At 35.8% G+C, this 14,450-nt stretch overlaps 2 protein-coding genes across 2 annotated transcripts; one reads left to right on the forward strand and one right to left on the reverse strand.

The window, feature by feature from the left end:
• Positions 1-1,137: 1,137 nt before the first annotated feature.
• On the reverse strand, positions 1,138-11,347 carry bmal1a (basic helix-loop-helix ARNT like 1a). The gene is made up of 19 exons (XM_039647008.2): positions 11,195-11,347; positions 8,413-8,471; positions 8,151-8,298; positions 7,533-7,553; positions 7,387-7,425; positions 7,246-7,278; positions 6,984-7,141; positions 6,782-6,861; positions 6,603-6,695; positions 6,401-6,518; positions 6,164-6,313; positions 5,081-5,327; positions 4,013-4,119; positions 3,746-3,896; positions 2,702-2,790; positions 2,516-2,624; positions 2,342-2,435; positions 1,903-1,996; positions 1,138-1,819 (listed from the first exon to the last, which is right to left on the reverse strand). The coding sequence occupies exons 3-19, from the start codon at positions 8,288-8,290 to the stop codon at positions 1,662-1,664; spliced, it is 1,881 nt and encodes a 626-aa protein (XP_039502942.2). The 5' UTR covers positions 8,291-8,298; positions 8,413-8,471; positions 11,195-11,347; the 3' UTR covers positions 1,138-1,661.
• A 1,110-nt stretch (positions 11,348-12,457) lies between these two features.
• borcs5 (BLOC-1 related complex subunit 5) lies at positions 12,458-14,207 on the forward strand. Its single transcript, XM_039646939.2, has 5 exons — positions 12,458-12,712; positions 12,880-12,956; positions 13,113-13,256; positions 13,403-13,560; positions 13,628-14,207. The coding sequence occupies exons 2-5, from the start codon at positions 12,899-12,901 to the stop codon at positions 13,853-13,855; spliced, it is 588 nt and encodes a 195-aa protein (XP_039502873.1). The 5' UTR covers positions 12,458-12,712; positions 12,880-12,898; the 3' UTR covers positions 13,856-14,207.
• Positions 14,208-14,450: the final 243 nt, after the last annotated feature.

Below are 14,450 nucleotides of genomic sequence, written 5' to 3' on the forward strand. Positions count from 1 at the left end.
TAGATCTGAGTGCCAAAATGGAGGCTCTAGACCCTTCCAGAGTTGAGATATTGAGATATTTATAATGGCATAAATGCTACGTGGGATCTCAATATCTCAGCTCTGGAAGGGTCTAGAGCCTCCATTTTGGCACTCGGGTCTAAGTCTCATGGCCCTCTATTAGAACCCAGAGTTTCAAGAAGATCAGAGAAACTCAAAATTTTGACACGAAAAAACCGACAGGGGTATCCTCTGTCGACTTTTTCGGTGCAAAAAAAAAAAAGTTTCTCTGATCTTCTTGAAACTCTGGATTCTGATAGAGGGCCATGAGACTTAGACCCGAGTGCAAAAATGTTGGCTCTAGACCCTTCCAGAGCTGAGATATGAATCCAATGTTTTGAGGAGAATGTGCAGCTTTCAGTCGCCACGCCGGTGTATACTGGCATTCGCAATCAATGAATTCTGAAAATCGCAATTCTGCTTTTTGGAAGTACGACCAACATAAGAATTTTCACCCTAAAATGGCATCTGAACAAATAACTAATCCACTTTTGTTCTTCTGACCAACTTACTGAAAAAAAGCATTGCAGTTAATCACACCGATTAAATCTAATTATAAATTATCGTATACCACATAAAAACGTGCAAATGATAGTTTCTTCTCAAGTTTACAGTTTTGAATCGAGCTAAAGCAAGCAGCTAGTTATGCATTTGCTCAAATTTATTTTGGATAATTTTTCACCCAAAAAAAAGTTACGGAATGGAGCTTTAAATTGATTTAGAATACTCAAAACCATACACAATTTTCATTTGACCCACAAAATAATTAAAAATTGCACTAATTGATTTTATAATCCAGAACTCAACTGCCAAGCTATAGTCTCTTTCCCCTGACAACATCTCTCATTTCCTCAAAGATTTTACCACTGGATAGCAACATACAGCAAAAATATCCCAACCAAGGACCAATCAAAAGGCAGAGAAAGAGACATTGGCCAAAGCAGGCATGAGAAGAGCTTGAGGACAAATGTCTAGCATTTTTCCAAAGGACATCATTAGTCTGTGGCAGCCAGTATATTTATTATTTATCAAGATAAAAATTAATCATAGTATTAATCGTAGGTAGTAAAGTGCCCATCTGAAATAAAAAAATAAAAGCACTGACAAGATTTTTTTTATTTTAAAAATATCCACTGCTGATACGTTACACTTTAACCATATATATTTTGCATAAAGAAATCTTACATAATAGAATTACAATATTAGTTACAATCTGCATATAGAATATTTAACATTTCAACAACTTTTGTGTAGTGTAAAAACATTAAAACACAAACAAAATGGTATATATATTTATATATATATTTATAGAAAGATACCCATGTTTGCTGATGAGTACCGCAGGAATAATCCGGGCCCATATCTACACAGGAACAGGCAGGTCGGGAATAAAACCGTGTGAGATGGGAAATGCACAGATCCTCATTCGGCAGGAAGTATGCAGCTGAACCATTTGGTGTGCTTTGAGTATGAGGTCCTGTTTCGAACACCACAGCTTCTTTAACCTCTGCATACCTCGGTGGTGCACTTCCTGTCCCATGAGCCTCTGCTGTGGTGACCTGCGCTAGACGCGTTTAGCCCTGGACCCATCAAACATCCGGTGGTCGGAGTCTGCTGCGGTTTCACAAAGGCCAGGGTAGGTCACTGAAATCCACAGGTCCACCAAGGCCAGCGTCCGCTTCTAGGAGGCTCATGATAACAGCCATGGCTGCCTCGTCATTACTGGGGCTGCTGGATCCGGGCTCTTCCATGATGTCAATGCTAAGATGTGAGTTATCACCTGCAGCCAGAGAGATTCGTTTAGTGCACTTGATGAGAATGCTATATGTGATTCATTGAAGCGAGACTGACTCGTGTACTCACTCATTAATGAATTATTTGAATACGGGTATCCTATCGAATCGGGTCCAGGCACAATTCCTGCTGACGGCAGGTCTGGAGTTCCACCATTTTGAATCTACAACGTAAGAGATAAATGTTCAAGAAAAACAAGAAGTGTTTACGATTCGAAGAAACAGATTGCCAAAGCGAAAATTGCAGGAAAGTTCACTCTGGCTGATAAAAACCTTTGGAGATTATGTAAAGGTGTGGCTCTGAGACTCCGCCTTCTTTGACGTGGAAATGTTCACCAGCTCATTTCTCCTATCCACATCACTATGATCAGATGCTTTCTGTGTTCTCACATATTTACATACTCCTCTAACCGGGGCTCTCAGCTTTCTTTTTTTACCCCTTCGCCATGAGTACATCTTGGTCTTCATACTATGTGGTCAAGGACCTATTTACGAGCAAAGTGTCTCACCTTCTTGCCCCCTGGAGAGCAGGTGTCCGGTGGGGGAGTGGCAGTGATATTTAAAGGACTTGAGCCACAGCTGGAGGGTGAGGAGCCTCGAATCCTGGGGGCAGGACATCATTTTATAGAATCAAGGTCATTTTTGTGACAGTGTAACCTAAATGTGCCAGATGCTGCAAGTACCTCTGAATCTCCATCACTTCCTCAGCTATCATGCGTCCTATCTTGCCAGCGCCCGCTCTTGTCCCTCCCGGAATACCAGGAACCGTCTGAAGAGAGCGTTTCCCTCCACCTGCCATAAATACACACAATTGTTAAAAACAGGCGTGCGAGAGAAACTGCTGTTCAACAGCTGGGAAGTGATCTCACCGTCTCCTGATGTTAAAACGCTGTCCATGCTCTGAGGGGACGATGCTGTCTGGGAATAACTAGGATCTGCTCCTTCAAGCATGCCGCCCCTGAAACAAGCAACAATATTATTCTGTATTAAAGTCAACAAGAAATACATTTTGAAATCCATTTACATTCGAAATGTAACATTTCTGTATAAAAAAATAACAAAATATATTTAGTACTATTTAATAAATAAATAATATCAGATTATATGTGTACACACAATTAATAATATATTAAATAATTACATTATTATTAGGAAAAACAATAATAATAATTATAAATTATTATTGCTGCATAAATTCATATATGTAATATTATATCAATACATATTAGTAGTAGTAATTCCATTAACATATCTAAAATTTGACACACACACACAGTGTATTAAATAATGCTATATACTAAATAATACTCTGTTTTATTCTCAATAATAAAAATGTATTACATTAAATGTAATTTCACTCAAAAGACAATTAATAAGTACTTTTCATTGTCATTTAAGTGAAATTGCTGAACTTAAAATATACAAGCTTGATAAAAAAATAATCATTCTAGAATAATTTCAGCTGACACTTAAAGGCTTTTGAATCTGAACTCTTCACACACATATTTATCATCATGATAAGTAATTCTACAAAAATAGTACTATATATATATTTTTTTTTCTTTCGTATTTTTAGTTTTTAATAAATAAATAAATATTTAAAAAATATATTTTCTTCATTGTGTCATCAGAATATTTTGTTAAATGTAACTTAAACTTTCTTTAAAAAGCATTATAAACATTTATATACTTAAGAATCACTTCTAAGCACTGGTTATTTGTGTACAGTAACACCAGGTGGATTTATTAAGAAAGTAAATAGTCTATGAAAGGCTAATTTATTAGATCAAAAAGAATGTAAACTGTGAGCAAATTTCCTTAGCTTGATTCAAGGAATAAGCTGTTTTAATAATTTTGGCCTAGCATCTTCTTAATGAAAAACATTCCCAAGTAAAATGTGATGCGACACTTACGAAACCACAGTGTTTGTAGAGACTATATATTCCACTTCTTTGGTCCAGGGGTTCATGAAGCTGAACCAGCGGCTCCTTAGAGTGATGAATGATCCGTCTTTAATCTTGAACTTGTAACAGTTAGTATTAATCTTTTCTCTCATCTGTAGCACTGAAATAAAAAAGTGAGCATTTATTACAAATGTGATACTGACAGGTATTATAACAGTAAAATAAAACATTTTACAAATGGTATGAATGAGAGGATCAAGTAAATAAAACTGAAACCTTGTCTGTGGCACTCGGCGAGGTGACCGATATCATCCTGGTGAAAATACTCATAAAACGACGTCCCTAAAAGCTCCTGGGGCAAGTACGCCAGGATGGCTGTCGCCCTAAATGGAAACAATGAATTGTAGTGATGAGCTAACAGATTAGATGAGACGCTAATTCACTGATGTGAAAACTGAAATCAATACTTGTAGACCCTTGAGGTTTCTGTGACAATTCAAGTCTCATTTTAGAGTGCAACCAAATCTGCTCACCACAGACATTTTTATTTTAAGTGTGTACTTAAAGGAAAACTCTCCGACTTTTTGGGACTTTGGCTTATTCACTGTATCCCCCAGAGTTAGATAAGTCCATACAAACCTTTTTCATCTCTGCGCATGCTATAACTCTATCTGACGCACCCACCGCTAGCCTAGCTTAGCACAAAGACTGGATGTAAATGGCTACAGCTAGCATAATAAGTGACATAATAACATTTTTCCGATTTACATGTTGGGATTTGTATAGTCACAGAGTGTACAAATCACAAGGTAATAAGAGACACATATCTTTTAACTGTATAAATATTGGGATCTATATTCTCAGAAGGCGAAGCACTGCTACTTGGGCGGAGTGATAACCGCAGCACCCGAAATGCACCATAGCAGTGCTTCTCCTTCTGAGAATATAGTTCCCAATATTTATTCAATTAAAATATATCTGTTTTTACGGTTAAAAGACACTGTATCCTCTTATTGGGATTATGCTAGCTGTAGCCATTTACAGCCAGTCTTTGTGCTAAGCTAGGCTAGCGGTGGGTGCGTCAGATTGAGTTACAGCACGCACGGAGATGGAAAAGGTATGTATGGACTTATCTAACTCTGGGGGATACAGTGAGGAATAAGTTAACCCTAGGGAATAAGTTACTCTGGGGAATAAGCTTAAGTCCAAAGAAGTCAGAGTGTGTAAACTAAGCTGTATATTAAATCTTAGTGGTTTGCCCTGAGAGATTCAGTAAACATTGAGCAAATCTCACAAACGGACCACTCTTGTAGATGTGAAATGGAGCAAAAGGCCTCTTCTCACCTCTGGTCGACGAAAACGAACTTGCCATCGATAGCGTGGCGGGAGACGTATTCTGTGGGTTTAACGCGGATGTCGCTGTTCATGGGCTGAGGGACGATATGCGGATGGAGGCGGCCGATGGCCACTAGACAGCTAAGGTTGCAGCCCTCATTATCAGGTTCGTTATCCTCGTCCAAACCCATCTTGGTGGGCGGCCAGCTTTTCAGATAGCCAGTGCTATGGATGGTGCAGAAACTCTTGCGGTCTGCTGTAGAGAGGAGAGATTTACCCATCAGTCTTTGAAGTATTTAAAAGAACAACAGTACCAATAGGCTCCAAAAAGACCAGTCTCCCACTGATCATTATAAACTTTTATTCCTCCTGCTGACACAAGCCAGGTCACTAGTGGTCCTCAGGCAGCCAATAAAAGGTTTTCTCTCCACTAATTAATAGACAAACCTTCTATGAATGAACATGCATGTCCCCAGGACATCAAACCAGAGATGTGACCTCTGCAGAAGTTAAAAGGGCACTATCTCAGTTACCCCGTCTCTCTTCTTGTTGTGTGAAAAAAAGAGTGGAGATATCCCTATAAAGGGGCTTTCACACCGGAGGAACCGTTTCATAGTTCCCATTGCTCGCACCGCAGGGAGGGGGAACGATTTTAGTTCTAGGAACGCCTTCGGGAACTACATTAGCAAAGAGTAGGGTCTAGTCTCGCGTAGCTAGACCTTCAGACTAATGGCAGAAGGAATGGACTCTATCATTGATCGAAACATAGGCACCTGCTATTTTTAAAAAGCTGTGCATACACAGTATAGCCTATATACTTCACGAACATGGAAACTGCGATAGATGTACCGAAGCCGAAGTCCAGGAAGTAGACCAGCCTGTCTGGCACCAACATGCCATGTTCAAAGTCACTTATATAATTTTTCTTCCCCATTCTGATGAACTGAAGTTTAAACTTAGATATCTACATTAATGAGCAGTTGAACAGATGTACCTAATAATGTTGCCAATGTGTGAGTGAGTGTGTGTATATGCCTTTTATTTCATATGATTTTTTTAACTCATGCAAACAAACTGCAAAGCTAGTAATACCTTTCTTTTTGGAACACGTTGAGGGAAAGTCTTTGTCCTCCATCTTGACAGAAGGACGGTTGCATTTCATTCTACAGAAGAATGATCGGCGGGCCCCTGAACACAGTCTGGAGGGGCCGGGAGTGATGTCAGTCTTCACTGGTAGACCAGCTTCAGAGAGAACTGAACATCAGTCCAAATGCCTTTGGCTCAACCGTAAATCAAATGACTGCAAACACTTAATAAAACAAACTTTACTTTTGGCATCGATGAGTCGTTCCCGTGGAGCCGTGTCTGACGACGACAGCTGCTCTTTCACTTTGGCAATGTCTTTTGGATGCAGGTAGTCGAACAAACTCTGGCCAATCAGATCATTCTGATGGTTCAAAACAAAACAGTTCGAGTTAACGTCAAGAACGTAACTGCATAGCAGCAAGAGATCAGTGTAAAGAAAACATACCTGAGTGTAATTGAGGATTTTATAAACAGACTCCGAGACGAAGAGAATCTTTCCACGATCGCAACCGACGACAAAGAGGAAGCCATCAGCAGCCTGTAGAAAGAGGGGGAGAAGAGATTTAAAACAGATCCTCACCAGTTTTCCCATATAATCAAATCTCGCAAGCATTTTAAACACACCCTTAAAATCAAGTGCTTTAATTCATCATCCGACAAGAATGCTGGTTTATAGTTGGCTTCTGTGTATGGGTTGGTGGCACCTAAAAAAAAAAGAAAGAAAGGGAAAAGTCAGGCATAACGAATATGGAAAAAGTTTGCTTTTAAAATCATAATGAGCTCATTTAGATCCATTTTGGCCCATGCTGTGGTAGAAAACTCTCACCTCGTAATGTCTTCATGTGTTGGACGGCCATGCGCAGTACAGTGAGTTTGTCCAACTTGCGAGACATGGCATTGCAAGTGGGGACTAACGATGCTAACTCGTCTATGAAACTGTTCATCTTATCCCTGCGCCTCTTTTCTATTTGACTGTGAGCCTCCCTAATAATAAAAAAAAAAATTAGCTGAAAAGATACAAGCACCAGATCTCATTTACATACAACATATTAACTAAGCAGAGAAAAGCCTTCACATCTTCACTCTACCTGGCATTCTTTATCCGGCCCTGCTGTTCATCCCTTAATCATTTAGGAGAAAAGATTTATTTATTACTAATCATTCATGTATTAATCTCGTTATGTATTTTGAACTGTGAATTTAAAGATAACAGCATGTAAAATGTTTACCTTCCCAGTGTCTTATCTTTGTCTGTGTCCATGCTATCACTGTGAAAATGAACAGCACCACAGAGTTCAATGAAACAAGTTTTTACAACAAATGATGTCAATTATTTTAGATAATATTAATTTCAATAATTTAGAATTGTACTCACTCAAATGAAAAGCCATCAATTCTGTAAAACAAAGTAAAAACTTATTTATACACATTTAAAAATAGCATTCTGTTATATATTGGTAACACTTTACCATAAGGTTTTATTTGTTAACTACATTAGTTAACATGAACTACCAAGGAAAATGCTTATATTGCATTTATTAGTCTTAGTTGATGTTAATTTCAACATATAAAAATACATTATTAAAATCAAAAGACCAGAGCTAATATAAAGTAACAATGAACAGAAATTCAATGATCATTGTTAGTTAATGCATGAACCATTTAACTAATGGGACCTTACTGTTTCCAAATAAAATAATTGTATAACTTGCATATTATTTATAATTAAGACAATCAGTGATATATATTATATATTTTATATATATTTAAGGAAAAAAATATTTAAAATAAAAAAAAATATAATTACATTAAAATTTTATTCGTTTTTTAGAGCAAAAAAAAAAAAGTTAAGTCCCCATTACGATTTTCTGTAACTATTTCATTATTTTTATATAAAAAAAAATTATAATAAAAATAAGGAACTGCTCCGACCTAGTTGCAAGGCACAAAAAAATTTTTATTATATCCTATATCCTATAAGGAGTTTACTCACTGGTATTCGGTGGTGCTGCCCTTCCTCTTGCGGGTGTAGTCCATGCCCGTGGTGCCAATGGAACTGCTGATGAGATCTGCCGAGCTCTGGGATATGAACTCATTCATCGTGGAGGAGATGTCCATTCTTTGGTCTGCCATTAGATCATCTTAAGAGAAACAGGAAAAAAAAAAAAGATTCTAAGAAAATTACAGTTCTTCAAAATGGCAACAATATGCTCTAAATTAAATCAATGTGTGTATAGAAAACAAAAGATGCTCACTGCACAGGTTCAGTCAATCAGCTGTGTTCAATACATGGCATTTCACCTGTGGCAAGATCCTGTGTGAAAAATAAATAAATAATGGGTTTCGAACAACCAAAAACTATATTTCAGTTTCACAGACGTCACATTTAAGGTTATGAGTTACAGTCAAGACTAGTATTCATTAATAGAAAATAGCTGACTTCACTTTGTCTGAGAACCATTTTTTTTTTTTTGACCAAACAGTTTTGTACCCCCCGTTGACTTCAATTGTATAGGGTGGAAGTTTCTCAAAGTAAAATGTCATACAGGTTTGACGGTCAAAACATGATGCCAGAATTTTCATTTTGGCGTGAACTATCCCTTTAAGTTGTTAATAGGTAGCTTGGGCAACCGTATTATTAACAAGCAAATGAGGAAAAACAATCTCGCTCATACTCCCACACTTACTCAAATACAGCAGGAGGAATGACTGAGCTTCATCAATGACCTGATCTGGTTGCCAGGAAACCCTTGGAAAGCTCGCAATCTAGGCCACATTTAGATTACAGAAACACAACTGGCAGAAAGAAAGGACCAGAAGACCGATTTTCTCCAGCCGGTAAATGAAACAGTACTCCCCTGTGCTCAGACGGGATTTTCTGCTGAAATAGTGTACCAAGACCCTTCAATCAGCCGTTTAAATGCCCACTCTGGAGCAAGAGCACAGTTTTACATGTGACAACACATCCGTCATTTTTCAAATTCACATAGTGTTATAATAACACAGTGTTATTGGGTATATAACAAAACCGGTTTGATTCAAGCATACAGATGGATAGCTCATGCATCAGCGGCACTCTACACATCTCTACATGATCTATTCTTGAATGCGTGGGCTTGCCTTCAGACTGCCAGATATATAGAAAAGAAAAGAGGAAGAAAGTGACGAGCAAAAAAGATAGAAGTAGGTTATCTCAGTTTATTTGAATCCAAGATGATTTCAGTTTGACGAAAGCCAACTATACATATTAAACCACCCTTGCATTATACCTGTATTACTCATCCCAATTATGAGCCTCGATTTTTTATTACAGACAAATTCAGGATAAATGATTTTTATCCTGACGTGTGGATGAATGGAAGAAAGACCAGATGTGGTTAAAGGAAAAAAAAAATTAATTCTGGAAGTCAATAGTGATGAACGCCCAAATGATGAGAGTTTGATGCTGTCCTTTAGGAATGCAGCACACCCATCTTACAATATGAAAGCAGCACTTTCACAAAATAACCTGTTTGATTATTCATGACTGAAAGCAAACTGTTCTTTAAGGTATAGTAGTTTTTACAAATAAACAAGCTGCCACATTTGTTTTAAACGTTTTAAATTCTTTAAGTTCTATTTGTTGTCGATATGAATTAATTACTTTTTAATATTAATATTACACTAAAATATAAAGTAACAAAAAAAATTACATTAATAATAATAAATATAAATATATTAACAACATTTTAATAATAAATCTTTATATTTAAAGTAATTCATAGTTTATGGTTACACATAAATGATCTTTCAAATATAAACCCAGTAAATAATGACAGAATTATCATTTTCAGTGAACTATCCCTTTAAATATTCCACGTTTAAAATGACAGATTTTTAATGGGTTTTCGACCCCACTATGTGCGTTTAAACATAAACACACACACACACACACACACACATATATATATACATATATATATATATATATATACACACACATATATATATATATATATATATACATATATATATATATATACACATATATATATATATATACATACATATATATATACATATATATATATATATATATATATATATACATATATATATATATATATATATATATATATACATATATATATATATATACATATATATATATATATATATATATATATATATATATATATATATATATACATATATATATATATATATATATATATATATATGTATATATATATATATATATATATATATACATATATATATATATATATATATATATATATATATATATATATATATATATATATATATATGTATATATATATATATATATATATATATGTATATATATATATATATATATATATATATATATATATATATATATATATATATGTATATGTATGTCTTAAGCGGACTGGTTAAAAAAACACCGATAACTGGTAACCTTTACACTGGTATTTTTACAACCACAGTAAAACAGACTTGGGTAAACCACAATCGGAAGCACAATGACGCTACTGATTAACATGTAGCTAGCCATGACTCAAACCCTACCTAGAAAGCATCACTTGAGCGAGCATACTAAGCCTCACAAAATGCTGCCTAGATAGACAGTCAGCCACTAAGGATCCGAGAGCCCCAGTTTAGAAGGCGAATACAGCAGTCATTTAATGTAAATGCAAGTAGCTGTTGAAGTGACTAACGATAACCCAACACAGGAGGTTCAAGCACACTTGCACTCCCTCTATTCAACCGACTTAAAGGCGACGCAGATCATTAACCTGACATCGATGACGGGTGTCTTTGTGGCTGCGTTTTGCTATGATTGAAGGCTTTCTTACTTAAATCACTGACACCATGGTTGATATTGTTGTGGTGGCAGCTGCATCGGTTCTAAGGTATTCAACCTGAGAAATGTCACAGACGCCCCTCCTACTGAAATCAATATTCGAGAGGACAAAAAACCGCACATAACACATCGATAAGCATTACGCGATACCTAGAGATAATTGTCAAAAGTCAAAACGTCACACTTACCGGAGGAATAGCTGATCATCACAGTTTATTCGGATATTTGACGTCCGGTCCGTGAGGAACTGTGACAAACGGAATCAGTCTCTGACCTACTTTTCTTTCCTTCGTGTGACTGTCGGACCACTAACCTATATTTTCCACCAATAAGATCTTTGGATAAATAGTTGCACTTATTTTGGCCAATCAGAATGCAGGTTACATTCAAGGCAGAATGATTGACATACAGAATAGCCAATCAAACAGGGTATATTGCGATTCACCGACATGGCTGATGATCCCAGGGTGGTTCTCAATCGCATGTTGCTGCATTGTTATGTTCTTGCCTATTTATTTATTTTTACAGCGATGGTTCTTGCTCATGTTCTTGCTCAATGGAGAAATGTATGAGATAGTTGAGAATCATACGCTTAAATTCTAGATGCAAAATTCATAATTCTTATTTCAAATTAGAATTCCAAAGGATTTCCCCAGATATGTAACAGTATTACAGTGTTTATATTATTTAATAAAAAGGTTGCTTTTAAAATAAATCCACATAATAATGAATTACGTGAACAGTTTGAATATGAATGTGTTATGAAAACGTAATCAAAAAAAAAAAAAAAGGTAGCGGAGACAACTGGATAGATAAACAAATAAAACAAAAAGGGGAATCATTACAAAGGATTTCCCCAGCTATGTAATATGTAACAGTATCACAGTATTCTTAATATTTTATAATATTTAATAAAAAAGGTGGCTTTTTAAATAAATCTACACATTCGTTATTGAATCATTTCTTGTCTTGCGATAAGCGGGATCAGGTGTCCAACCATCAAAAAGTTTTTAAAAATCATACATTTTTTAAAATGTATTATTAATAATGCAGCTTATTTGTCACACCACATGAAAGTTTAAAACGAACTAATGTAGACAAAATCTGATTTTAAAATGACGACTAGTTAATACATTTAGAAGATATTAAAACATTTTTTACACACGAATTTACTATAAAAAAAATCTGTTTTATAAATAATAATTATAATATATAATTTATATCATTCTAAATATATATTTGGATGTTATCAGTTTTGTGTAGCCTATATAAAGTTGGCTATGCAAACTATTCATGAATTAATTAATATTTCAATCATCATTATAACATCAAATACTGTTTTTCTTCTCGCTTTCTCTGTAAGTTGAATAGAGAGATGCAAGTGCTTTTTATTTTAGCTAGGGTTATAAAATTGTACATGCTTGAATGGTCACATGAAAACAAATCCATGACGTCATCATCACGCGTCTTATGTTATTAAACCGGATGTTTCATTTGTACCCCCAGTGATTTTAACCTTATTTACTAAAAGAATATAGCAACGTACTCGTTATATATACAGTAAGTATTGTGTTTTGGCATCTCACGATGTTTGTAATATACGTAAGCTACAATGTAACACATTAGCAGACCTTTCATTCAATAAAACGGTCAGCCGAATGAAATCGCCACACGTAGACAGCCGTTAAACCACTAACAACATCAAGGTAAGTAAAGCATATGAAGTTTATTTATCATAACATTATTAAAAATTAAAGTTTTTAAAACCATATTTGTATCGTACTTCTGTATTGCACTATTAGATGTATTATAGTAATATATTTAATATATAATATAAGTAATATATTTAATTGTGTTGTCTTTTTTTCTGCAGTGTTTAGGCCAAGTGCACCATGGGTGCTGAACAGAGTGGAGATGCTGAACATAAACATTCAGACTTCAGTGCTTCAGGTACTAAACATAATATCAGCTGATTTTTATTCATGGGACTTGCATGTAATTTGTCAGTTTTAATTATAGACATAAATCCCTTAAAAGGAGATGTTTCTTATGTTGTCTATATTCTCCCAGCATTGCCTGTCAGTCAGCTCTGTCTTGTTGTTTCAGTTGTACACTCTCCGGCCAAGCAAAGAGCCAAAATGGATGACATAGTAGTTGTTACCCAAGGAACTCAGTCATTACGGAATATCCATAATGATCCGGATGTAATAAAGCTACAGGAAATTCCCACCTTTCAGCCTCTTCTAAAAGGTAAGCAGCAGTCCAAATGCCAACCAATCTGATGCTAACAACAACCATGTTTAGGAGTATCGATTCATGAAATCTGGTTCAATTCAGCCTTAGTTCATAATGTTATGAATCACAGTTTGGGCCCAATATTGGTGTCATCGTCTTAGGTGTGCTCAGTGGTCAAACCTCCCCCAGCACTGTCTGTTTAGAAAAGCTGGATTCCGCACAGGTACTGCAGCTGTGCGTCCGATATCAGGATCATCTTCACCAGTGTGCGGAGGCTGTTGCTTTTGACCAGAATGCTTTGGTCAAGAGGATCAAAGAGGTATTCACCATTATTTCTACTGAATTATACTGTTTACAAGCTATCTGTAAATCATTTTTTCTCTCAGATGGATCTGTCAGTGGAGGCGCTATTCAGCATCATGCAGGAGAGGCAAAAGCGTTACGCCAAGTACGCCGAACAGATCCAAAAGGTCAATGAGATGTCAATGATTCTGAGACGCATCCAGATGGGCATCGACCAGACCATCCCACTGATGGAGCGTCTCAACAACCTGTTGCCCGAGAGTGAGCGCCTGGAAGCCTTCAGCATGAAGCCTGATGGAGATGTCAAATAGATTTTGGCATCAGTTGGAAAAAAATAGTTCATAGTGGGTTCATACTGATTAACTTGTGCTTTATACACCCACCTCTGGTCTTTACCTATGGAACTGCACACTTTGCCTGGATAGGGTATTTTCTGGCTTAAAACAAGTTACATGGTACAAAATTTATAACTGTAATACTGAAATGGTAAAGATGTGTATATATTTATAGGCTTAATTGTGTGCTTTTAAAGGGCACAAGAAGATACAATTCTGCCTTTGTAATATAAAATGTTATTTAATGAGAAGTCATGCATTTGCTCTTGAGAGGCTGTCCATAGACTCATGTCATTAAATTTATTGGCATTAAATTGTTTATACACTTTCTGTTTGCAAAAGATATTTATTAACAATAATCATTTTTGAGGACAGGTTAAAAAAAAAAAACTTTTATAACATTATGTTAAGTTAGGATTGTAAATATGCCTGGGAATATGAATTCTTCTCAGTTATGCAGGTTATGCATGTTTACTTAAATGGATATTTTTATCTCGAGTTCAAAACTGAAATGATGGAGCATGAAGTCAAAATATCAAATGACATTTATCCCTCGTGCGAGTGTACGGTG

This window comes from Pimephales promelas, chromosome 25, assembly GCF_988280905.1.
Source record: "Pimephales promelas chromosome 25, fPimPro1.hap1.1, whole genome shotgun sequence".
Taxonomy (NCBI): domain Eukaryota; kingdom Metazoa; phylum Chordata; class Actinopteri; order Cypriniformes; family Leuciscidae; genus Pimephales; species Pimephales promelas.